At 50.6% G+C, this 26,614-nt stretch overlaps 1 protein-coding gene across 1 annotated transcript in view; it reads left to right on the top strand.

Annotated features, from left to right (window-relative positions):
- Nucleotides 1-23,189, top strand: part of LOC122470128 (BRI3 binding protein) — a 28,933-nt gene extending 5,744 nt beyond the window's left edge. The window contains exons 2-3 of the mRNA XM_043557313.1: nucleotides 7,200-7,302; nucleotides 18,292-23,189. Coding sequence (XP_043413248.1) covers nucleotides 7,200-7,302; nucleotides 18,292-18,713 — 525 coding nt within the window. The 3' untranslated portion in view covers nucleotides 18,714-23,189. The remainder of the gene's footprint in view (nucleotides 1-7,199; nucleotides 7,303-18,291) is intronic.
- Nucleotides 23,190-26,614: the final 3,425 nt, after the last annotated feature.

Below are 26,614 nucleotides of genomic sequence, written 5' to 3'. Positions count from 1 at the left end.
CCATTTGAAAGTAAGTTGCACGGGTGCCTGGGTGGCTCAGTCAGTTAAGCATCTGACTCTTGATTTTGGCTCAGGTCATGATCTCACGGTTTGTGGTCTGTGGTTTGTGAGATCGAGCCCTGTGTCAGGCTCTGAACTCACAGCACGGAGCCTCTCTCTGCCCCTCCCCTGCTCACGTGCGCACACGCTCTCTCTCAAATAAACGTTAAAGAAAAGAGTAAGTTGCAAACATCATGACACTTTCTCCTACAGAACCACAATACCACGGTCCCTCCATCCCCCCAAATTACATTTAGTACAGTAAAAACTTGTCCCGTACAGTCTGTATTCACATTTCCTTCATAGCTTTAAAAAGAAAATCTAACACTTTATTAACCATGGCTCATTGCATTTGGTTTTCATGTCTCTTTAATGTCCTTTAGTCTGTCAGAGTCCCCTCACTTTTTGGGTGTGGGTGTGGAGAGCTTTTCTGACATTGACATTTTGGAATAGTGCAGACCAATTGTCTTTTTTGCTTTTCTTGTTTTGGTAACAGCTTTACTGAAAGTTCAGTAGTTTTGAGTATATTCAGACAGCTGCACGGCCCTCACCACAGTCAATTTTATTTTTATTGATTGATTGATTTAAAATATTTATTTTGAGAGAGAGAGAGAGAGTGCACAAGCTGAGGAGGGGCAGAGAAAGGGAGATACTGAATCTGAAGCAGGCTCCAGGCTCTGAGCTGTCAGCACAGAGCCCAACTTGGGGCTTGAACTCACAAACCATGAGATCGTGACCCGAGCCAAAGTCGGACGCTTAACTGACTGAGCCACCCAGGCACCCCATTATTTGTTTTTGAGGGAGAGAGAGCAGGGGAGGGGCAGAGAGAGAATCCCAAGCAGGCTTTGTGCTGTCAGCACAAAGCCCAGTGCGAGGCTCGACCTCATGAACTGTGAGATCATGATGTAAACTGAAATTGAGTCAGATGCTTAACCCACTGAGCCACCCAGTCGTCTCATCGTTGTCTTTTTGATTATAGTCCACAGGGTGAGGCTGGAATGGTATCTCACTGTGGTTTTTTTTTTTTTTTTTAATTTTTTTTTCAACATTTATTTATTTTTGGGACAGAGAGAGACAGAGCATGAACGGGGGAGGGGCAGAGAGAGAGGGAGACACAGAATCGGAAACAGGCTCCAGGCTCCGAGCCATCAGCCCAGAGCCCGACGCGGGGCTCGAACACACGGACCGCGAGATCGTGACCTGGCTGAAGTCGGACGCTCAACCGACTGTGCCACCCAGGCGCCCCCTCACTGTGGTTTTGACAGACCAGTTCCTTCCTTCCTTCCTTCCTTCCTTCCTTCCTTCCTTCCTTCCTTTCTTTCTTTCTTATTTTATTTTTAAGTAATCTCTACACCCAACATGGGACTCAAACTCACAACCCCAAGACCAAGAGTCACATGCTCCACCGACCCAGCCAGCCAGTCGCCCGCAGACCAGTCATTTCTTGAAATGTCCCATGGTGTGGTCGGATTGTTTCCTCGCGGTTAGGATGAGGGCACACGTCCGTCCGGATCTGGCAAGAATTCCCCTGAAGGGGTCTTGTGTCCCTGCCTTGTGCCCTGGAGGTGCCTTTCCCTTTTGTGACCCATTTGTGATCCGGGCGTTGGTTCCAGTCTTTCCTGTTCATGCAATCTTTACGTTTCTGGGTGTTCTTCACATGCTTGGGCAAACTCGAAATGGCAGAAACCCCACTCCTCCTCTGACTCGCTCGTCAGGACACATTTGCTGATTTTCCCTGGAGCCCGTTTGCACAAGCCAGGGGGTGACGGGCCGAGGGAAGGTTGGGGCGGAGGCAGGTGCCCTTGGGAGATGGACGTGCAGGCTTCTCTGCTACAAGAGAGAGAAGGGATAACGAAATCCAGGCTTCAATAATTTTGTCCCTCCCACCGTGACGGCCGCCGGCCTCGAGTTAATTCACCTGAATCCCCCTTGTTTTCGTATTTCATACTGAACATTGTCCAACAGGTTCAAAGGCAGAGAGAATCCTGTAATGAACCCTGGACCCACCAGCCACTGCTTCCACAAATCAGCCTTTTGCCATTCTTTTTAAAGCTTATTTATTTATTTTGAGGCGGGGGGGGGGGGGGAGACAGAGAATCCCAAACAGGTTCCCCGCTGTCAGCGCAGAGCCCGATGCGGGGCTCCCTTTCCCGAACCGTGAGATCAGGACCTGCGCCGAGATCAAGAGTCACACGCTCTACCCACTGAGCCGCCCGGGCTCCCCTCTTCATCTGCTCTTTATGTCCACAGCGGCTTCTGTGGCGAAGTTGGGACTTGCCCTGGAGGCAAGGCCACGTTCACGTTTGGCTGGGTGTGTTGCTCGACCCCCGCGGGCCGGTGGTGGGAGGACCGTTCCAGGCTCCTGGCCGTGTTGTGACCCCCTGTTAGTGGCTGGGGCCGCCCTCCCAGTGCCACATACGGGGCAGCTCGAACAGGAGGAATTTACTAGAAAACCGAGACCCTGGCGTCTCTCCATGGTGTGCGGGCAGCTGTCTTCTCCCTGCGTCCTCGCGGGGTCTTTCCTCTGTATGCGTCTGTGTCCCCATCTCCTCCCCAACAGGTCCCGTTGGCTGAGGGCTCAGCCTGGTGACCCCGTTTCACATTTCTTTTTTAATTTATTTCTGAGACAGAGAGAGACAGAGCATGAACGGGGGAGGGGCAGAGAGAGAGGGAGACACAGAATCGGAAGCAGGCTCCAGGCTCCGAGCCGTCGGCCCAGAGCCCGATGCGGGGCTCGAACTCACGCGAGATCACTCGAGATCTCGCGAGATCGTGAACTCACGGACCGCGAGATCGTGACCTGGCTGAAGTCGGACGCTCAACCGACTGCGCCACCCAGGCGCCCCCGGTTTTACATTTCTTACCTCTCCAGAGGCCCTGTCGTCAATTCCAGTCACATTCGGAGGGCCTGGCGATTAGGGCTTCGACATAGGAAATCTGCAGGCACAAGGTTCATCCCCCTGAGGGCTCCCGGATGCCCTTCACAGGGCGAAGTGGGCCAAGGTGTCACAGGGCTGTATCCAAAGCAACAGCGCCAGCCCCCAGGGCCCAGGGCCAGTCTGTCCTGCTCCTGGCTAGAAGGCCAGCAGTGGGCCCTTCTCTGCTCTCAACCTCTCCTGCCCAGACCAGTTTCCGGGACGGGTCTGTTCGTTCTCCCGAGCAATGCCAGTCGTGTTTGGGCCTGAGGGTTTCCCAAGAATGGCAGGTCTCCAAGCACCTACCTGGAGACCAGCGTGGGTAGGCGCTGAGACAGAAGCGTCCTTAGCCTTCTGCCGCCCGGGCTCCCGGTCTGTGCCAGCACCACGCGGAGGCCTTTACAGGTCGGAACGTCCAATCCTGTCTTTGCCCCATTTGACAGCTGACAAAGCTGAGGCACAGAGAGGTTCAGCAACGTTCAGCGGCCGTGTCTCTTCCTTCCAAAATAGCTGTTTCCTCGCACCCCTCCTGGGGGGCTCAGTGCCCTCCGAAGGACCCGATACCCTTTTCTCACAAAAGCCTTGGCGTTCCTTCCTTCTTCCGCCTTCCGAACAAATGGTAAAGCCTGCTACCTGGTTTTACCGACAGACACGCACAGATCGAGCATACTTTCTGCGAGAGGACGCACAGAACAGGGGTGCCCGTCAAGTGGAACGCTATCTGCCACCATAAAAAGGAAGAAACTACTGAGTCCTGGCACAACACGGGAAATGTTATTTTGAGAGAAAGAAGCCAGACGCAAGAGGTCACCTGCCGTATGATTCCGTTTGTACAGAAAGTCCAGGAGAGGCAAATCCGTGGAGACAGACAGATTAGCGGTTGCCTAGGTTGGGGAGGAGGGATGGGGGTTGGCTGCTGCTGAGTACGGGTTTCTTTCTTTCTTTCTTTCTTTCTTTCTTTCTCTTTTTTTTTTAAGACTATTTATTTATTTTGGGAGAGAGCCATCGAGCAGGGGAGGGGCAGAGAGAGGGAGAGAGAGAATCCCAAGCAGGCTCCGCGCTGTCAGTACAGAGCCCAACGTGGGGCTCGATCCCACAGGTCAGATTCGTGACCTGAGCCGAATTCAAGAGTCAGACGCTTAAATGACTGAGCCAGCCAGGCACCCCCTTTTTAAAAACATTTGATTTTATTTTACTTTTTGTTTTAAGCAGGCTCCACTCAGAACGTGGGGCTCGAACTCATGACCCCAAGATCAAGAGTCGCCTGCTCTACCGACTGAGCCAGCCAGACTTTTTTGTTGTTTGTTTTTTGTTTTTCAAAAATTTTTAATTTGCATCAAAGTTAGCATATAGTGCAACAATGATTTCAAGAATAGATTCCTTAATGCCTCTTACTTATTTAGCCCATTCCCCGCCCCCCCACAACCCCTCCAGCAACCCTCTGTTTGTTCTCATATGAGTGAAGTCATATGACTTTTGTCTTTCTCTGACTAATTTCACTTAGCACAATACCCTCCAGTTCCATCCACGTAGTTGCAAATGGCCAGATTTCATTCCTTTGATTGCCGAGTAATACTCCATTGTATATATATCACATCTTTATCCATTCATCCATCGATGGCCATTTGGGCTCTTTCCATACTTTGGCTATCGTCGATAGTGCCGCTATAAACACGGGGGTGCCTGTGTCCCTTCAAAACAGCACATCTGTTTCCCTTGGATAGATACCCAGTAGTGCGATTGCTGGGTCGTAGAGTAGTTCTATTTTTAATTTTTTGAGGACACTCCACGCTGTTTTCTAGAGTGGCTGCACCAGTTTGCATTCCCATCCCTGTCTTTGTTTTTGTGTTTGTTTTTAATGCCAGCTCTTCCATTGTGTATGTTTTTTACCCTCCCATTTCAAAATAGCTTCATCGAGGTATAATTCACATGTTCTACAATTCACCCCCTTAAGGTGTACCGTTCAGTCCTTGTTAGTCCGACCACAGAGCTGTGCAATCATTACCACAGTCGATGTTAGGACATTTCCTCACTGCTAAAAGAAATTTTAGCTCTCACAGCCCCTGGCAACCAGCAGTCGACTTTCTGCCTCTGTGGGTTTGCCTCCTCTGGACTTTTCATACAGATGGAATCGTACGACATGTGGTCTTTTGCGTCCGGCTTCTTTCCCTTAGCATCGTGTTTCAAGGTTCACTGACGTGGAAGCTCATGGTAACTCATTCCGTTTTATGGCCACACAACATCCCACTGTATGGATGGACCGGGCTTTGTTTCTCCATCCGTCAGCTGATGGCCACGTGGTCTTTACGTGTACAAATCCCTTTAGTGTGATGACCTACGGAGAAAAGGATGATTCCTTGCAGGACGTGCTCTGGGGTCAGGGCTCAGTGCGAGTATGGGATGTCGGTGGGAATTTTGACCATTTACTATGTGCTCGAGGCATTTCATATGAGTATCCCGCTTAATGCTAAAATACCCAGTTGGGGTAGATACTAGTACATGCATTTAGTTAGCGGGAGCTCTGATACGTATCATATGTGTGTATACACACGCACACACACGCACACACACACACACACACACACCCGTGGCTACGTAGCTAGCAGTAAGAAACAGAGCTGGGATTTGAACCCAGGCCCTTAAACTCAGCCACACGCGCTCTCAGCCAAGCCACAGAACTAGCACGGAGGTTACTGGAGTCCTGTCTCTCCTGGTGGCTGATTCAACCCTGCTCTCTTTCCCCTTGCGCCCTGGAGCAGTGATCCAGCCATAAGGTCTGATTCAAAATGCTGTAGCCAGGGCTCCTGGGTGGCTCAGTCAGTTAAGTGCCCGACTCTTGATTTCGGCACAGGTCACGATCCCATGGTTCGTGGGTTCGAGCCCCACATCGGGCTCTGCGCTGACAGTGCAGAGCCTGCTTGAGAGTCTCTCTCTCTCTCTCCCTCTCTGACCCTCCCCCACTTGTGCCCTCTGTCTCTAAATAAATAAATAACTTAAAAACAATAGCCATTTCACTCCAAGGCATTGATCGCCCGCATGTGAGCCAAAGTGCACAAGTACAGGGCTCCCCTGTGTCACTCCCCTTTGCTGCAGTAGCGTGGGTGGGAATAGCCTAGGTGTCCATGGGTAGGGGATCGCTCAAACATCTTTAAGGAGAACAAGGCAGCTCTGTACGGTCTGAGGCAGAGTGTCACATGAGAAAACCGTGCATAGTCACTGGCGCTTGGAGGAAGAATGTTTGTCTGCTGCTAGTCCCCCGGTGCATCAAAAGGAAGCCACAGAATAACGACAGAGCCTCCAGAAGGAGATTTGCATTATGGGGAGTGAGATGGGAGGGTTAGTTTTCACTGACTTCCCATTTGCAACTTTGAGTTTTATACCATGTGTACAGAATAGCACTTATTAAAAGTAATAACCGGGTGAATGAGACTACACCTCATAGAGCTGTCCCTCCAGCTTGGTCTTTCTCTGGAATCACCTGTAGAGATCAGGAAGCCCTCCGAGGACCTGGGTCCTTAAAGCCAGGTGGACATGGGTCTCTAGTGTTTCCCTCATGCCCAGGAGATGTGATACAGCTCACATGTGAGAGCCACCGCCCTCTCACCCTTCCTGTCCCAGGAGGCAGCACCCAACGTCCAGGCGGGATGGGAGGGGGTGGAAACTCCCACCATTTAAAAATGAGAAACCAGGGGCGCCTGGGTGGCTCAGTCGGTTAAGCGTCTGCCTTCGGCTCAGGTCATGATCTCGCAGTTTGTGAGTTCGAGCCCCGCCTCGGGCTCTGTACTGACGGCTCAGAGCCTGGAGCCCACTTCCGATTCTGTGTCTCCCGCTCTCTGCCCCTCCCCCATTCATGCTCACACACACTCTCTCTCCTTCAAAAATAAACATTAAAAAAATAAATAAAAGATAAAGGTGAGAAATCAGGCAGAGAAAAGAAGGAGACCTTGAGCTTGACGTGGGCAGGAGGGCTTCAGGAGAAGTCAGAGGTGGAGTGGATCAGCTTTGTGGGGACCTCCTGTCTCCCCCTCGGCCCGTGGAGGAGGAGGCCTGAGCAGATTTCGCCCAGCTCCTGGCCCACCAAGCTCATGTCTGTGCCCAGGCTACTCGGCCACTCCTGCTGTGTCCTTCCTCCATCACTGGCCGGCTCTGTTTTCCCACTAACGCGTAAACCAATGGGCCTGGCTGGACCAGGAGAAGGGGGCGTTGTCCCAGTCAGTGGTAGTGACCACTCTCTTGTTTTTGCAGTTTCTGACCAGGCTGACCGAGAGGTTCGTGCTGGGGGTGGACATGTTCATCGAAACGCTGTGGAAAGTTTGGATGGAGCTCTTGGATGTTCTTGGACTTGATGGTACGTGGCGGGGGGGGGGGGGGAGGGAAGGCATTCATTGAAGGTGCTGTTTTATTCGAGTGGTTATCAAAGTGTGGACGCAGTACCCATAATGGGTGGCACACAGGACTCCTTGGGGGGGTGGGTAGTGAGGACACAAATGAACACTTAAAAAAATTTTTTTAAGGTTTGCTAATTTATTTACAGAGAGACAGAGACAGTGTGAGCGGGGGAGGGCCAGAGAGAGAGAGGGAGAGAATCCCAAGCCAGCTCTGCACTGTCAGCACAGAGCCCGATGTGGGGCTTGAACTCATGAACCGTGAGAACGTCACCTGAGCCAAAATCAAGAGTCGGATGCTTCCCTGACTGAGCCACCCAGGTGCCCCACAAATGAACATTTTTTATTGTGATAGTTGCATAAAGAAATGGCCCGTCAAAACTGAGATTCACAGATGCTGTTTAGGGTAAGGTGCGTGTGGGTAGGGCTGATTCGTCGGCCCCCCAGGCAAACCGCAAAGACCAGAGGTGGGGCCTCCGGGGTGTTGGGACCCATCACAAACTCCTACCTACAGTTATTTAGGCACAAAGGGATTTCATACAGAGCTTGAGGCAGTCCCAGAGCCGTGCCTAGAACGCTGCCGAACTGGCCTGCTGTGGGAGTTGCTGCTCTGTGCGGAATCAGGAGGCTACTGCTGGAACGGTTCAATTCAAGGACTCGGCCCCGGTCCAGGCTGCCACCTCTCCCGCCAGGAAGTCTGCAGCCGCCCGTGTTGAGGCCCCAAGACCACCCCCAGGTTCGGCGAATCACCAGGAGGACTCAGGACTCAGTGTTATCGTCATGCTCACGGCTGTGATTTATTCCAGTGCAAGGACACAAAGCACCCTCAGCAAAAGGGGACAGGCCGGTGGGAGCCCCACAGGAAACCCTAATTCCACCAGCAACGATTTGTGGTGACGCGTGTAAAGTCTCTGCGCCCAGGGTGTTTCTTAGGGGCTGGTCGTGTGGACACCTTCTGCCCGGCACCTGCCAAAATTCCCGACACCCCGCGGGAAAGCAGGTGGTCAGCATAAACCACAGAATGTGTGCAAATAGTTCAGGCACAGGGAGCCCCCGTTATCAGGGAATGGAGGGAAGGCCCCTCCACTACCCGTGTTCTTTCCACCCCCCAAGCGGATAACTCAACTCTCCGTGCGTTGACCAGGCGTCCCACGAATTGAACTGAATTCTGAGCCCGGCTACCTGGAGGTATAATGTCAGAGCGAGCCCACGGGGTCAGGGCTCATCCCACAGGACTGCCCCTCCCTCTTCAGATGCCAGTTGCAAGCCCCCCCTGTGCTTCTGACCAAGCAAGTGGCTCTAGCTCGGAGGTTCCCCCTCCTTGGGTTGGATTAATTTGCCAGAGCGGCTCACGGAACTCCAGAACACCACTTACTAGCTCAGCAGTTTATTGCAGGAGGATGTAACTCAGGACCAGCCCGATGGAGGAGATGTTCGGGTGCGTTCTGTAGGAAGATGCACGGAGCTTTGATGTTCCCCGAGCTCCCCATCCCAGAAGCTCCTGTCGGGTTTTTTGTGGTGGCTCTGTCACACAGGCACGATTGATGAAGCCATTGGCCGTCGGTGACTGACTCAGCCTCCAGCCGCTCTCCCCTCCCTGGAGGTCAGGGGATGGGTCTGAAATTCCAACCTTCTCCTCACGATGGGTTCTCCTGGTCCCCCATCCTCAGGGCCTGTCCAGAGGTCACTGTGTCAGCACATACTCAGGTGTGGCCGAAAGGACCCTGTTAAGAATTAATCCAAAGGTTCTAGGAGGAGCTCTGTGCCAGGAATGGGGACAAAGACCAAATATATATATATATTTACACATACATATACTTCTTCTTATAAATCACCATATCACACTCCAGAAACCCAAGTTCCCAGATGTCAGCCAAGGGCCATATTAATCCTTTCCGGCACCTCTTTCTAGAGAGCGGACTCAGGCCTGCTGTGTTAACCCGTTCCTGCACACTTCCTAATTCCGTGTCCTCTCTTGGCCCCTTGTGGTTCCTTCTCAACAAACCAGCCAGGGTGATTTTAGTTTTTATTAGTTCTTTTGTTGCACAGAGTGATTAAAAAAAAAAAAAGGATCAATCAGGTTAAGTCGTTCACCTTAAAACTGCCCAGTGACTTCTGTTGCTCTTGGAATTGACACAGGGATCCCACGGGGACCGTCGGCTCCAAGGATCTGCCCAGCCTCCCCACCCAGCCCCGGCCTCCGTCCTGTCCTCGGACACATGTTTGTTTCCTTTAGGTGTTCCCCGCTGGGAGCAGGCCCTCAGCCCTTTGCCTGCTCAGGTCTTTCCCATCCTTGGGTCTCTGGTACATGACACCTCCTCCAGGGGGCCCATCCTGACTACCCCATGTACAGGGACCCTGTTCTCACGCCTACAATCCCTTGTCAGCTGTAATGTTCCGCAGCGTGCACACGTGTGTGTATATGTTTATTGCCCATATTTCTTCCGGAATCAGCTCCTGTGAGCAGGGTTTTGCCCATCTCCCCCAGGCTGCACCCTCCACCTCACTCTGCCTCTGGTGGACAGGGTCCCGTCATTAATAAAAGTTGGGGGACTCTTGGCCCCTCTGCTTCGCTGCTGGTGGGAGTTCACTTGCGTCCCCCCAAAGGTACCCCAAAAGCTCCAGTGTCTATGAATGTGACCTTATTTGGGAATGGAGTCTTTGCAGCTGTGATCAAGTTAAGATGGGGTCTGTCCTGGATTAGAGTGGCTCCTAAATCCCACCAGACAGTGTCTGGTGTCCTTGTAAAAGAGGGAAATTTGGACACAGAGACAAACACACAGAGAGGAGATGGCCCTATGGACACGGAGGCAGAGACTGGAGGGACGTGGCCACAAGCCAAGGGTGCCTGGAGCCCCCGGGGGGCTGCAAGAGGCAGGAGGGACTCCCTCTGAGCGCTCAGGGAGCACGGCCCTGCCCGCACCTTGATTTCAGAATTCCGGCCCCCAGCGGGCAAGACGACACAGTCCCAATGCTCTAGCAATGCCACTCGCAGCCTCCTGGGAGTCGGGCTGAGCCAACACACAACCCAGATACGGCAACTGTGTGCAATCCCGCTCGGAGTCCGTATTCGCCACCCGCCCAGATTGTTAAACTCTCGGTATTTCCATCCCTGGCCAACAAGGAGCCCTGGAGGAGCAAACCTGATTGCAAAAAGTTGCAGGCAGCTTGGAGCGGAAAGCTGCGGTGGAGACAGCCTCCTGATTACCTGGGAGGGGACCAGAACAGAGTCATTCCGCAGAGGCCCCACATGCTTGCGTTCGTGGGGAGGGCAGCCGGCACGTTCCGGAGGTGAAAGAACCCCTCCCACGTCATGTTCTCCCCTTGTATTTGGCGCATAAACTTCAAAGCATCCAGAGGCCTTTGGGATTTTCAGCTTCTGCTTAGAAGTCTGAGCACGCCGGAGGCTTCACGGGAAATAGCGTTCCGAAGTTGGATGTTCTGGTGTACAAGGTCTCCATGAGCGCGATCCTCTAATTCCTGTCTCCAGAATCTCTCGGGGTACCGGTTAAAGTGGAGCCTCCTTAGCCAGAGCCGTCCAGTAGAAAGAGAGCGCCCGATGATGCCACATGCTCCAGTTGCCACGTTAAAAAAAGTGAAAAGAAACCGGCGACACTAACTTAATAAGGTATTTCGGTTAACCCAAGAGCTTCAAACTCCTGTCATCTCAACTTGTGGTAAGCGTGTGGAATTATGAATGAGGCGTCTTTACATTTTGGGGGGGGGGTGAGGCCTTCGTGATCCAGCCCGTATTTGACACAGCACATCCCAGTTCAGACGTGCCATGTTTCAAGCGCTCAGTGGCCACACGTGGCCGATGGCTCCCATAACGGACACCGTGGCGTTAGCCTGCTCTAGACCCGGTGGCTCAAGTCACTCTTCCGGGAAGGAGTTGGAAGGATGCACTTAAAGCCTCGTCCCTTCATCAGGCTGTTTACTCTGTCTGAAGCCTTGGGAGCCGCTTCTGACACACGCACGCTCATGAGGCACATCAGGGTAGCGCAGTCCGAAAACCAGACTCCCTGCCTCGAGATCCCAGCTCCGCCCTGTCCTCGCTGTGGGACCCGGGGCAAGTCACGCTGTGTGCCTGAGCGCCCCCCCCCCCGCCCCCGTGTGGAAAACGCTACGTATCATCAGCACGTCGTGAGGACCAGATGACAATTTGTGCGGAGCCATCAGAGCAGCGCGTGGGCCCGCGGTAAATACCGTGTGACCCCTTCACGGCTTACGGAGGGGATCCGCTCCGAAAAGTCATTCGTCAGGCCCCTGTGGGACCCACCCAGGCTCGATTCCCCACGCCGAGGGCCGTCTGTGTCCGGCTGCACACGCAGCCGGCTTTCCCCTGGCTCTGAATCGGGGTGGACCCCTAATCCGGTAGGACCGGTGACCTCGCGGGGAGCTTGGGCCCAGCGGCCGCGGGGAGAAGGCCACCTGAAGACGAAGGTCTCGGAGTCGGGGGGATGCTCCCACGAGTCAAGAAGACCACGGATCGCCCACACCCCCCAGAGGCTGGGGAGAGGCCTGGGACGGCCGCCCCCCGGCGGCCTCAGAAGGCGCCACCCTGCTGACGCCTTGACCTCAGACTGTGTGCGAATACGTACGTTCCCGTCGCCTAAGCTGCTCGGCCTGTGCTGCTTTGTTGTGGCAGCTCCGGGAAGCGGGTTCAGGCAGGAGTGATGAGTTGCTCATGTTCTAGGTGTGATTTTTAGGGCCTCCGGCGAGGCACACTGCTTCTTACCCCCCTCGCTGGATTGCAGCGCGGGTTTCAGCGAGGCCGTGCCTGTGTCAACATTCTCTGCCCTAGTCCTAGATCTACCCCCACCGAGGGTCCTTGTCCTCGCTGGTCACCTAACTTAGCCCCTTGTTACCCTGATAATAACACGTGGTATGTAGCTTCAGATATACATAGGCTAGTCCGGTGGTTCTCAAAGTATGCTCTGAGGAACCCTGGAGGGGGTTCCTGAGGCCCCTCAGGGGAACCGTGAGGTCCCCCCCTTCTCCAGCAACCTGTGTGAGGCCAGGCATTCAAGGGATCCTTCGATGTATCAATTCCACGTTGATAATAATGTTGCATATGTTGGGCTAAATATCTTTTTTTTTTTAAGTTTATTCATTTATTTTGAGAGAGAGAGAGAGAGAGAGGTCACACCAAGTGTGCATGTAAGTGGGGGAGGGGCAGAGAGAGAGGAGAGACAGAATCCCAAGCAGGCTCCTCGCTGGCAGCAGAAAGCCCCATGCCGGGGCTCAAAGTCACCAACTGTGAGATCGTGACCTGAGTGGAAATCAAGAGTCAGACACTTAACCAACTGAGCCACCCAGGCGCCCCTGTTGGGCTAAATATCTTAATGTTAATTTTGCCTATTTCTTTTTTGCCCTTTTTAATGTGGCTACTAGAAATATTTGTTTGTTTTGTTATTCATTCATTTATTTATTTAAAGTAGGTATTCTAAGTGTGCCTGGGTGGCTCAGTCAGTTAAGCGTCTGACTTTGGCTCAGGTCATGATCTCACTGTTCGTGAGTTCAAGCCCCGCGTTCGGCTCTGTGCTGATGGTGTGACGTCGGCTTGGGATTCTGTCTCTCCTCTCTGACCGTCCCCGACCTGTGCTCGCTGTCTCTCTCAAAATAAATAAATGAACTTTAAAAATAAAATAAAACAAAGATTTTATTATTAAGTAATCTCTACACCCAACACAGGGCTCAAACTCACAGCCCCAAGATCAACAGTTGCATACTCTATGGACTGAGCCAGCCAGGCGCCCCGAGAAATGTTTAAAATCTGTCCGTGCCCCACTTTTGTGGCTGACATTCTGTTTCTGTGAATTCAAAACCAGATCTGAGGATCAAGCTCTCTCCTAACAGCCCAGATATTAAAAAAAAAAAAACAAAAAAAAAACCAAAAACACAAGAGTTGTAAAAATGCAAAACATCTCACTGTTTCCATCATCAGGATTTTTTGGTTCTGTTTTGGAGATCAGTTATTCTTCTCGAAAAATATATTGTTTGTGTTAGCCTGTAATGGGTCCGTTGTTTTTTTTTTTTTTTCCAAATTTTTATTTAAATTCTAGTTAGTTAACATATAGTCTGTAATACTGGTTTCAGCAGTAGAATTTAGTGATTCATCACGTGTAATACCCAGTGCTCATTATAACAAGTACCCTCCTGGGACGCCTGGGTGGCTCACTCGGTTGAGCCACCGACTTCGGCTCAGGTCATGATCTCGTGGTCTGTGAGTTCAAGCCCCGCGTCGGGCTCTGGGCTGATGGCTCGGAGCCTGGAGCTGCTTCGGATTCTGTGTCTCCTCTCTCTCTGCCCCTCCCCCACTCATGCTCGCTCTCTCTCTCTCTCTCTCTCTCTCTCTCTGTCAAAAATAAATAAACATTAAAAAAAATTAAAAACAAAAACCAAGTACCCTCCTTAGTACCGATCACCCATTTAGCCCATCCCCCACCCACTTCCCTGGGTTCATTGCTATTTCTAAACGAGTTAATAATAACAATGTTTAAAAATTAATTTATATTGGGGCGCCTGGGTGGCTCAGTTGGTTAAGGGTACAACTCTTGAATTTGACTCAGATCATGATCCCAGGGTCTGGGATCAAGCCCTAAGTCAGACCCCATGCTGAGTATGGAGCTTGCCTAAGATTCTCCCTCTCTCTCTGTCTCTGCCCCTCCCCCTCCACCTGCACACAATGCTCTCTCTCTCTAAAATAAAAAAAATAAATAAAAATAAATTAATTAGTCAATTTATATCTTTTGCTTAATTTTTCCATGAACCCAAAACCCCTCTGAAAAATTAAGACTATTTAAAAAAAGAAAATGTTTGGGGCACCTGGGTGGTTCAGTTGGTCAGGCGACTGACTTCGGCTCAGGTCATGATCTCGCAGTTTGTGAGTTCGAGCCCCACGTCGGGCTCTGCTGACAGCTCAGAGCCTGGAGCCTGCTTCAGATTCTGTGTCTCCCTCTCTCTCTCTGCCCCTCCCCTGCTCACACTCTGTGTCTCTCTGTCTCTCAATAATAAATAAACATTAAAAATAATTTATAAAAAAAAATTTGTTTAAGAAAAATTAGCCTGGAGGTATGAGGTATATTTAAGTACAAAATCATAATGAAATTTGTTGTTGTTGTTTTAATTTTTTTTTTTTTTTTTTAGCATTTATTTATTACAGAGAGAGACAGAGCGTGAGCAGGGGATGGGCAGAGAGAGAGAGGGAGACACAGAACGGGAGGCAGTCTCCAGGCTCTGAGCTGTCAGCACAGAGCCCAACTGAGCCACCGAGGTGCCCCATTGTTGTTTTTTTTTAATTTTTAACATTTGAGAGACAGAGTATGAGTGGGGGAGGGGCAGAGGGAGAGGGAGACACAGAATCCGAAGCAGGCTCCAGGCTCCCAGCGGTCAGCTGTCAGCACAGAGCCCGACGCGGGGCTCGAACTCATGAACTGCAAGATCATGACCTGAGCCGAAGTCAGACACCTAACTGACTGAGCCACCCAGGCGCCCCATAGTGTTGTGACTTTGAGAAGAATGTTTATTCTTAAAACACGAGAGCCATCAGAATTGGAAAAGAAGAAGTAAAATTATCTGTTTGCAGGTGGCATGATTTATCCATAGAACGTCCTAGAGACTCCACGAAAACACTGTTAGGTCTGATCAATGAATTCAGTAAAGTTGCAGGGTGCAACATTAACATACAAGAATCAGCAGTGTTGTTGTACCCTAACGATGAATGTATCCGAAAAAGAAAGAAAACGATGCCATTTACAATAGCATCAAGAACAATAAGATACTTAGGAATAACCTTAATCGAGGAGGTGAAAGATAAGTCGTAAGACATCGGCGAAAGGCATCGGAGACAGCGTGCATAAATGGAAAGTTATCCCATGTTCATGGATTGGAAGAATTAATGTTAAAATGTCTGTCATTTACCCAAAGCCATCTACAGATTGAGTGCAATCCCTGTCAAGGTTCCAATGGCTTTTTTTTTACAGATGTGGGGAAAAGAAATCCTAAAATTTACCTGGAATTGCAGAAGCCAAAGGAATAGCCAAAGAACACCACACTTCGCGATTTCAAGTTGTATTAAAAGCCTCAGGAACCAAAACAGTAACCCCAACAGTATAGCGCCAGCGTAAAAACTGACACGCAGACCAATGGAAGAGAACTGAGAGCCCAGAAATAAGCCCCAGGGATACGTGGTCAACTGAAATTTGACAAGGGAGCCAAGAACACTCAATGGAGAAAAGACGGTCACCTTAGTAGATGGTGCCGGGAAAATTGGACATCCCCACGTAAAAGAATGAAACGAGGCCCCTACCTTACACCACTCACAAAAATTAACTCAAAATGTATGAAAGACTTATTAAATGTAAGGCCGGGGTGCCTGGGTGGTGCAGTCGGTTAAGCGTCCGACTTCAGCCAGGTCACGATCTCGCGGTCCGGGAGTTCGAGCCCCGCGTCGGGCTCTGGGCTGATGGCTTGGAGCCGGGAGCCTGTTTCCGATTCTGTGTCTCCCTCTCTCTCTGCCCCTCCCGCGTTCATGCTCTGTCTCTCTCTGTCCCAAAAATAAATAAATGTTGAAAAAAAAAATTTTTTTTAAATAAATGTAAGGCCAGAAACCATAAAACTCCATAAAGCTCTTTGGCATCGGTCTTGGCAATGATTTTCTGGATTTGACACCAAAAGCAAAAATAAACAAGGAGTACTACTCAAACCAAGAAACTTCTGCACAGAAGAAACCATCACAAAATGAAAAGTACCAGGGCACCTGGGGGGCTCAGTTGGTTGAGCGTCCGACTTCGGCTCAGGTCATGATCTCGCGGCTTGTGAGGTCGAGCCCCGCGTCAGGCTCTGTGCTGACACCTCGGAGCCTGGAGCCCGCTTCGGATTCTGTGTCTCCCTCTCTCTCTGCGCCCCCCCACCCCCGCTTGTACTCTGTCTCTTTCTGTCTCGAAAATAAATAAAAACATTTTTAAAATTTTTTTTAAAAAAAGAAAGTACCTATGGAATGGGAAAAACTATTTGTACACCACGTATCTATTAGGGGGTTAATAACCAAAATCTATAAAGAGCTCCTACAACTCAATAGCGAGAAACCCACAGTGTGATTAAAATATAAGCAGAGGACCCATTAGACGTTTTTCCAAAGGAGATATCCAAATGGCCAACAGTTAATGGGGTGCCTGGGTGGCTCAGTCAGTGAAGCATCCGACTCTCGATTTCGGCTCAGGTTATGATCTCACGGTTGTTGGGACCGAGCTCCGTGTCGGGCCGTGTGCTGACAGAGTGGAGGCTGCTTGGGATCCTCTCTCTCTCCTCTTTCTGCCCCCCCCCCAACTCGTGTGCATGCTCTCTCAAAATAAATAAGTAAACATTTTTTAAAAACCCAAAAGAACAGATAGCCAACAGTTACATAAAAAGGTGTTCAACATCACTCATCAGGACAATGCCAATCGAAACCACACATTATCTCGCACGTGCTGGAATGACCATTATCAAAAAGACAAGAGTTTACAAATGCTGGCAAGGATGCGGACCGAAAGGAACCCTTCCTTGTGCACTGGTGGTGGGATTGTAAATTGAGGCAGTGAAGAAGTCACACACACACACACACACACCGTGGAATGTTATTCGGCCATAAAAGAGAAGGAAATCCTGCCTGCCATTTGTGACAACTTGGTTGGACCTCGAGGGCGTTATGGCACGTGAAACAAGTCAGAGAAAGACAAATACCTGATAATCTCACTTATATGAAGAATCTTAAAAAAAAAAAAAACCAGCAGGGGCGCCTGGGTGGCTCAGTCAGTTGAGCGTCCGACTTCGGCTCAGGTCACGATCTTGCGGTCCATGAGTTCGAGCCCCGCGTCGGGCTCTGTGCTGACAGCTCGGAGCCCGGAGCCTGCTTCGGATTCTGGGTCTCCCTCTCCCCCTGCCCCTCCCCCACTCATGCTCTGCCTGTCTCTCTCTGTCAAAAATAAAAATAAACTTAAAAAAAAAAACCAGCAACGACAACAACTCATGGAAAAAGAGATCAGATTTGTAGTCACAGGTGGGTGATAGTGGGTGCGGGAATTGGAATAAGAGGGTCAAGGTACAAATTTCTAGTTATAAGATAAGTAAGCACCGGGGGTGTAATTTAGAAAGTGAAGACTGCAGTTAACTCTGCTCTATGGTATATATGAAAGTTATTAAGAGAAGAGTAGATCCTAAGAGTTCTCAGGACAAGAAAAAAAGCATTTTTTTTCTCTTTTTTTTTTTTGTATCCATATGAGGTGATGGATGTTCATTAAATTTATTGTGCTAATAATTTCACAATCTAATGAGTCATGCTCTTGAACTTATACAGTGCTTTTTGTCAGTTATATCTCAATAAAGCCGTGTCAGTGTTCACAGGTAGGTGATTAGGCAGGGAGGTGGCTTTGCTGCACGAGGCCCTCAGGACCGAGGCACCGTCTGTCTTATGGCTTAGGTGCCTTCCCTTACCTCATGGCCCAAAATAGCTGCTCCCACTCCCGCCATCGCATCTCCATCGCAGCAGGCAGAAGAAGAGAGAAAGGGCACATTCCTGCTACTTTTGGGAAAGACCCCGCAAAGCCACCACAAAATATCTCCTTGACCAGAGCTTAGTCTCGGAGCTTCAAGGGAGGCTGGAAACGCCTTCCTCCTAGGCAGCCACACACCCAGCCTACACCTGGGCGTTTGCTACCATGGGAGACAGGAAGGAAGGAGATAGAGGACGGGCTTGTAAGCTCTGCCCTGCCATGAAAGGCGTTTTCAACTCAGGATGCAGCAGGTGGCCTCGGAGGGTGCCCTGCCTTCCCCCAGGGCTTCGTGTGAAGGATAAACAGGCCGCGGACTGGACGTGCGTAGGGCGGAGACCCAGCGCACCCCCGCCCCCCACTTGCAGAGAAGCCCCGGCTCGTGCTGACCCGCCACTGTCCCTCTTTTCTGTTCCGCAGTGTCGAACCTGTCCCAGTATTTCAGCCCGGCCTCGGTGGCCAGCAGCCCGGCCCGCGCCCTCTTGCTGGTGGGCGTCGTCCTCCTGGCCTACTGGTTCCTGTCTCTGACGCTGGGCTTCACCTTCAGCCTCCTGCACGTGGTGTTCGGCCGCTTCTTCTGGATCGCCCGGGTCATCCTGTTTTCCATGTCCTGCGTCTACGTCCTGCACAAGCACGAGGGGGAGCCGGAGAGCGCAGTCCTGCCCCTGTGCTTCGTGGTGGCCATCTACTTCATGACCGGGCCCATGGGCTTCTACTGGCGAAGCAGCCCCAGTGGCCCCAGCGTGGAGGAGAAGCTGGAGCACCTGGAGAACCAGGTCCGACTGCTCAACATCCGCCTCAACAAAGTGCTGGAGAGTCTCGACCGCACCAACGGCAAGTGACAATCAGCCAGCCGGCCGGGTCCCCCCGTGCCAGCGCCCTGCCTCAGAAAGCAAAAAAGAAGAAGGAAAAAAAGAACAGCAAAGCCCAAACAGTCCTAATAAACATTCCCGCGCGGGAACCGGGGCGCTTCGCGAGGGTATTTCCGGCCACGTGTCAACCCCTAGGACACGTTCCCAGAGGAATGACAGGATCGTTTACGCGGAACTACCCGCGAAGGGTCGTTAGTGGGGGGGAGAAATATTTTTTAAAACAAAGGATATAACCATATTAGCTGTATGGTAAGAGTTTATCTGTGCATAGTGCATAAAGTTAATTTTTTCAAGCACTTAAATACATCTTTTGTAAGGTTTTTTAATAAAGGCAGATCGAGTCAAGTTTAATAAAACTTTACACTGAGGGGGAGAATATGCTAATCGGACATTTTAGACGAAGAGTTCCAGCGCCACTGTTTGTTGTCACGGCATAGGGATGGGTGGGTGAGGTCTGTGTGCGTTCTTCTCATGTTCCAAAACCGTGAGCTTCGTTTTATGTCATTTTTGGTTGACGGTGACTTAGCTGATGGATGTCGTTGTTTCTGGATGTGGGTGGTTGGGGTCCAGGACGAAACTAAACATCTTCTGGGTCCTCGTGACCCCAGCCAGGCCCCCGTCAATTATATTTCTAAATGGAGAAAGAGATCGTTATTCATAGAAAACCGGAGATCGTTTGTTTCTGTTTTTGTCTTCCCTTTCTGAACTTTGATGTTTTTAACCTCCGCGTTTTGTAAGGGAAGATCCAAGGGCCAAGCAAAGAGATGTCTTTGGAGTTCAATGCCGAGAGCTACCTGGGTGAGTGCCAAAACTCCCCCTGTCCGGAGTCTGTCTGATGCCCCGGTATCACCATTCGCCAGCTAGACCTGTAGAGAAAAGGTACGCTCTCAAGGGTTTTTGTTTGTGTCACTGTAGGGTGGGTTGACTCAGGACCTCGGAATTAAAACAAACTCTAGCAGCTAATAACATTTTCAAGTCTCTTGCTGCTTATAAGGCATTCTCAGGAGCAGTAAGCAGCAATAAACACGCCTTGGAGAAGATCCGAATTCTTTTTCCTGAAATTTTTACGACACACGTGTTATGTGCTTTCCGTGTGAAGTCTGTGGTACCCTCATTTTCGGCGGCGCCTAGGGGCAGAGAGGGACATACCGGGCAGACAGCGATGGGGGTCCTCGACAGGGGCACCTTGCGAGGCTGGATCAGGGCTCGATGCACACGGCCCAGTGTAGGCCCCCCCCCCTCCCCCAGGCCTGTTGGTAAGCATCAGGCCACACATGAACAAGGAAAGGGAGTTCTGGCCGCCACAATCCTTCCCTGCCCACCTACGTGCCCCGGCAGCCCCCCGCCAGAGCCTCTGTACGCAGATTTGCAGAGACCCCCCCCCCCCAGTTGGATCAGGTAGAACCAAGACCCCCCACGGTCCACGCATCGTTCCGGAGAAACACTCAGCTGTCTGCTAACTCCTGTGCGGTTTCCGTGAAGTTTTACTGCTGGATGCAAGTATCCGGAAAACCAGAGGGGATGTTTCTGAGAATGTTTACGAAACCTCTCTGTGTGAGGTGCACGTAACGGGACCCAACCTTTGCAGCATTCGGTTCGCTGCCTGAAACGCAGACGTGTTTTCCGGGGTCTGCCCGGGGCAAACCTCTCTCCGGGGGCATTTGGAGCCCGAAGCCGTTGCAGTCAGAATCTTGGAGGCCGATCTCTTTTAGCACAAGGGGTATAAAAAATAGCCCCGGGGAGGCCATCCCGGCCTGCCTTCCTCTTGTGCGTTTGGCTCTCGTGCATCGGGCGCGTTGAGATCCCAAAACATTGCTTTGCTCGTGTTGGCCAGGGCAGAACGGACGTTTCTCTGCACACAGCTTGTAAGTCCTAAACTGTCACCGGTCTGGATGGAATATCCACTCTGTTCCCCCGGCCGCCTTCCCCCGCGAACCCTGAAAGGCACCGTGCTGTGTTGGGGTCAACGGGAAAACCGTTTTCACTTCCGGTAAACCAAGGGAGGCGCGTGCACCTGGGCGCTGGCGCGCGGAGGCCGTAAGCAGCAGGTAGAAATCGCTGTTGGTCACATGCGCTGTTTCCACCCCATGAGCCAAGGCTTGGGCTCTCTGAGGCCAACCTTGGTTTCATGCACTGCGATGAAAGATGGCTTTATTTTTAATGAAAGCACCTACAGTTACAAAGGAGTATCACTTCGGGGCAGAACATTCTTTGGAATTCTGGTAGAAACCGTGGACGTTCGGTCTGAACAACGCCTGCTTTTTAACGCATCCATTTGACTTTTGTTTTGGGGCCTCGTCTTAACCCCAAATAGTTGGGGATTTTGTTTTCTCTCTCTCCGCTCCACGGAAGCTTCTTAGGGTATTGGGCCTTTCCCACTACTCCCCGTGTCTTTTCTTTTTTCTCTCTTTTGTACACGGGAAAAAAAAAAATGTATTTTTGTACCACATCTCATACCTGGAAGAGAAACCTTTTTTTAATGTCTTCCGGGTTGCAGGACCTATTAGGGCGACACTTCATATTCAGCGTGATCTAAAAAACCCTGACAGAAACGACCGTGGGTGGGTTCGAATTAAGACTCTGTTTTCTAGAGATCTTAAACTCGACTAGTTTTTATTTTCCAGTGCCTCAGTAACAACCAACGCCAAGGACAGAAAAGGAAAAGAACCAGCCGTCTCACAATTGCTGCACTTGAGTGGATCTTCTGGAGTCTGTGTTCAGAGGGACCTGTTCCCTGACGTGCTAGCAAAGACGCTTCCGTGGTACGTCAGCCCTCCACAAAGGCATTCCCCGTACCGGTCAAGATCAGCATCCCCCGGCTTCCGGGGGGGGGGGGGGGGTGGGGGGTGGGGTGGGGGGTGGTTTGGCCTCATGTTTCCGTGATAACCCACATCACTTCTGGGGGCAAAACGCAGCAACGGAATTTCTTGAAAGCTGCTCTTGTGAATTGTGCCGGGGTCTTCATTTACGAAGGTGACCTGGGTGACAGCACGGGGGCTAATCCCGTTGAGAGAAGGTTCTCGGCACGGTTCCCTAAAGCACCTGGCCGCAGCATGCCTTGCAGGGCCTCGCGAAGCCTCACACGGGGTCGGGACGCGGACTGGGTGTGTGTCTGGGCTCCGTCACCGCGGTGGGAGGAAGCAACGGGTTTGAACACGCCTTACCGGTGCCAGGCGCGGACGTGCAGGTTGGGGGGCAGTGGTCGGGAGGGTTGTGATGTGACTTTGGATGCCCGCGAGGGCTGGCTTGGGAGGAATGTGTAAACCACCTTGATTGCCGGTCTGCCTCCAATTCAGCAGCCTCACGGAGAGGTTAGGAAAAACACGCCAAAGCCAACGCATCCAAAACACGGTTAATACGCCTTGTCGTTAGCGGAAATTCTGAACCGTTTCGTTTCTGTGCTTCCTGGTACTCCCCAAGATGCTTTAGGTGAAGGACGTCTGGTAACTTCTCCCTGACGGGGTTCGAATTGCCTGACTGAACCCAAAAGCCAGCTCCGGCCATCCAGCTGGCTTGTGTTAGCAGGAATTCCTAAGGCCCTGAGGTGTCACCCCCTCGTCCCCAAATCAAAATAGTAATGATAATAGATCTCCATTCCGCAAAGTTTTGTTTACGGTCCTTTGAGTCTTGGACTTTTTGCCCCTCGCTTGTGAGTGGTGAGCGATAGAATCATCTATTTTTTGTGGGGTCTAGCATAGTACCCTTAAAATTAGTAACGGACAGCCGTTGATATGATCTGCAGTCTCTGGGAGAAGCAGGCTTTGTTCAGCGTCCTGAGTTTTTTGCACGAGACACAGCAGGACCAGTTTTTTCCCCTGTGGTGGCATAAAAAGCTGATGGTCACTTGCGTCGTTTACGGGAAACCTGTGGCAGCTAACGGTGTCATCGACCCTATGTCCCCACGTCTTTTCGCAGATTTCAAGGTTTTATTGTGGTGTCAGCTTAACAGTCGCATGTGTGTTCAATCTCTGGGTACCGTGCAATTCAACTGATTTCTTGTGATGGTGACGGTGATTTGTGGTCACTTAAAATCCAGCGAAGCAACCCTTTATTTCCCTCTGAACTGGAAATCATACTAGTGAGGTAACGGTGTCCATTATCAAACAGTGCGTTCGTGATTGAGTTCATCCTTTGTGTATCTGGTTATCGATTTTACGCAGCATTTGATTTCACGCTTAATCTAAACCCATCGGATTTGAATACGCTGGTGTGTGTGTGTCTGTGCTGTGTGCACATTTTCGTTGCCTAAAGCCTTGGGAAACTGATTCTGTGAGTGTCGGATAGAGACCTGAATGTATAAGGCTTCTTTTATTTGCAAAATGCTAAATACATTCCTCTTATTTATTAAATCACTGGCTTTAGTGTTCTGTAGAGATATTTGTAGACCGATTTCAGAACAGAATGAAAATATTGTGAAAATTGCGGCTCAATAAACGTTTATTGTAATTTCGTTGTACGGGCTTCCTAAATATATGTCATCACTCCTAACTGAGCATTGGTGGAATTTCCCTGACTTTGTGTTGGCTGATTCTGTGGTTCTGTTCCCCGGTCTGAGAAATCAAATAATCTTAACGTGTTGGAGGTAGGTAGGGTCACCAGATAAAACATAGGATGCCCAGTTAAATTTGAGTTTCAGATAAACAACAAATACTTTGTAAGTATACATATATCCCAATCACTGTATGGGATATATATATACTAAAAAAATTTTTTTAATGTTTATTTATTTTTGAGAGAGAGAGAGAGAGAGAGAGAGAGACAAGGCATGAGTTGGGGAGGGGCAGAGAGAGAGAGGAAGACACAAACTCAGAAGCGGGCTCCAGGCTCTGAGCTGTCAGCACGGAGCCCGACACGAGGCTTGAACCCATGAGCCATGAGATCATGACCTGAGCCGAAGTCGGACGCTTAACCACCTGAGCCACCCAGGCGCCCCAAGGAATACACATATACAAAAAATGTGTTGCTATCTGAAATTCAAATTTAACCAGGAAAACTATTTTTATTTGCTAATTGGGGCAACCCCAGGAGGGTTTTGCAACACATATAGACCCTTCCCCCCCCACCCCGAACTGAGATGCTCTCCTGGGTGCTAAACATCCCTGCCCCCAACCCAGCCTCCGTTTACCGTCTTCGCTTTCACTGCCCTCTGCCAAAGCCGCCAGATGCTGCCAGCCAGCAGGTGGTTTACTTAATACCCAGGGCAGCTACGTGGTGCGTGGGCACCTCGGCACCTGTCCCCAGTCTGGACTGAGCTGTGCTGTTGGCCGCTTTTTTTTTTTTAATATATTTTTTTAATTGTTTAACGTTTATTTATTTCGAGAGAGAGAGAGAGAGAGTGCACACAAGCTGGGGAAGGGCAGAGAGAGGGAGACCCAGAATCCGAAGCGGGCTCCAGGCTCCGAGCTGTCGACACAGAGCCCGACGCGGGGCTCGAACCCACAAACCGCGAGATCACGACCTGAGCCAAAGTCGGACGCTCAACCAACCCGGTCACCCAGGTGCCCCCTGCTTGTTTCATTTTGACCACCAGCTTTCCCGAAGTATAACTGACATACGGTGAACCATGCGTGTTTCAGGTGAACAGGGAACACACTGGCCACTTCCAAAACTCTCAGTGTGCCGGCCTCTCGACCTCCCGGCTCCCCTGCTTCCAGGCTACCTCTCATCTGTACTCTGTCCCTACACATGAGGCTGCGTTTTCTAGCATTTCACACAAATGGAATCAAACAGCATGTGCTTGCTTTTCTACCGTTTCGTTGGGCTCGGCGTAATTATGCTGAAATTCACCCAGGTTGTGTGTGTCCGTAGCTCTGCATTCACCTGCCGGCGGGTTGGGGCTGTTCCCAGCCTGGGGCTCTTACAAATAAAGCCACACGTAGGCACGGATCTTTGTATCCACGTTGTCTTCCGTTTGTCTTATGTGAATACTTAGGAGTGCAACGGCTAGATCATGTAACAGGCGTACGTTTAGTTTTCCAAAACATTGTTCTCTGACGTGGTTGTACCCACACTTTCACCAGCTCCGTATGAGAACCCCAGTTCCTCCACGACCCCACTGACACTTCGTATGGGTGGTATTTTCTTTTTCTTAAATTTTTTTTTAACATTTATTTATTTTTGGGAGAGAGAGAGACAGTGTGAGCAGGAGAGGGGCAGACAAAGGGAGACACAGAATCCCAAGCAGGCTCCAAGCTGTCAGCACAGAGCCCGACGCGGGGCTCGAACCCACAAACAGCGAGATCATGACCTGAGCTGAAATCAAGAGCCAGACACTTAACCGATGGAGCCACCCAGGCGCCCTGGAAGCTGGCCATCACTAATTAAAGCCAGTAATAGTAAATAGTGTTTCCCTGAGTTCGGTGAGCTTGATTCTACCAATTTATTGACTCCAAGGAGGCAGTCATGAACCTGATTTGTCACTAAGTCGGACAGAAGTGAGGGCAACCCTGGGGGGGGGGGGGGTGGCGAACTTGCAACTGACATCTGAAGGCCGGGGATGGTTTCCTGGGACTCAGCTCTTAACCTGTGGGGTCTGCACTGGCTCTGGGTAGCTGGTCTCAGAATTGCTTAGTGAGAGGGAAAACTGTTTGCTGTCAGAGCATTGGGAGCAGAGAAACAATTTTCCTTTAGATGAGTTTTCGGGACCAAGAGCGCCGCAGGTTGACGTGGGAGGTGATGAGGGAGGGGCGGTGGCCGTCAGCCCCCATAAATGACAGCCATCAGTGTGAGCTAAGAGCCTGCTGTGGGTCAGCTCCCCTGTACCTGCCCCAGCTTGTTGGATTACACAGCCACTCCGCTAAGAAGGGATTATGTGGGTAATAAAACGAGAACACCTAGGCTCGGAGAGGTTAAAGAACATCTCCCAAGGTCAAACGCTTACAGCTCGGGGAACCTGGGTGGGCGCCCAGCCTTGCAGGCTATGTCCCTTGTGTCAGAAGTCCCGTCACCCGCTCCGGGATCTCCCTGCTGGGAAGCTGTACCTCTCATGGGTATTTTTATTATTATTATTTTTTGAACCTGTGTCAACGGAGCTATTAATTGACGCCCCTAATGAGATAATGACGACAAAGCCTGGCAATCAAAAAACTGAAATAACCACCTTTTCTCGTCCGAAGGGTGACAGCCGGGAACAAGGATAAATAATATTTGTTTTACGGCTTATTGAGGTTTAAAAAAGTTAAGCCTTATGGGGCGCCTGGGTGGCTCAGTTGGTTAAGTGGCCGACGTCAACTCAGGTCATGATTTGCAGTTTGTGTCATTGAGCCCTGCGTTGGGCTCTGTGCTGACAGCTCAGAGCCTGGAGCCTGCTTCGGATTCTGTGTGTGTGTCTCTCTCGGCCCCTCCCCCGCTTGCGCTCTGTCTCTCTCTCTCTCAAAAATAAATAAACTTAAAAAGACTGCAAAATTACCTTCCTTTGTGTTCAGATCCTTTCCCCGTATTGCTTAGAACACCCTGTGTGAATTGTGTACAATTATTTGAATGTTACCCCCACATGCATATATAGATAAAGATACATCTATATAATTTTTTTTTTTTTTTTTTTTTTTTTTTTTTTTTTTTTGCATGAAGGAACCTTGGAGGCTTAGAAATGTTCTTCGTTCATTTGGATAGTCCTGTGGCTCTCACGTTGTGGTCTGGGTTCCTCCAGCTACATAAAATACTATTAATAATTAGTCTAATGTTAGACTAATATTAGAGAGTTTGCATTCTCCACTTTATTCTTTCATGAACGTGCAACGGGGTTTTCCAGAGAGTATGAGATACGACATCACAACTGATGAACGGCGACACGGGCAGGAGGAACCCAGTGGTCCTTAAGTCAGATATTACAGATTAGGAGGCACGTGGAACACTGCCACTCTTCTCGCTAG

The sequence above is a fragment of the Prionailurus bengalensis genome, chromosome D3 (genome assembly GCF_016509475.1).
Source record: "Prionailurus bengalensis isolate Pbe53 chromosome D3, Fcat_Pben_1.1_paternal_pri, whole genome shotgun sequence".
NCBI classification, from domain to species: Eukaryota; Metazoa; Chordata; class Mammalia; order Carnivora; family Felidae; genus Prionailurus; species Prionailurus bengalensis.
Note: the sequence above shows the minus strand (reverse complement) of the source record. Positions and strands in the feature narration are given on the sequence as shown.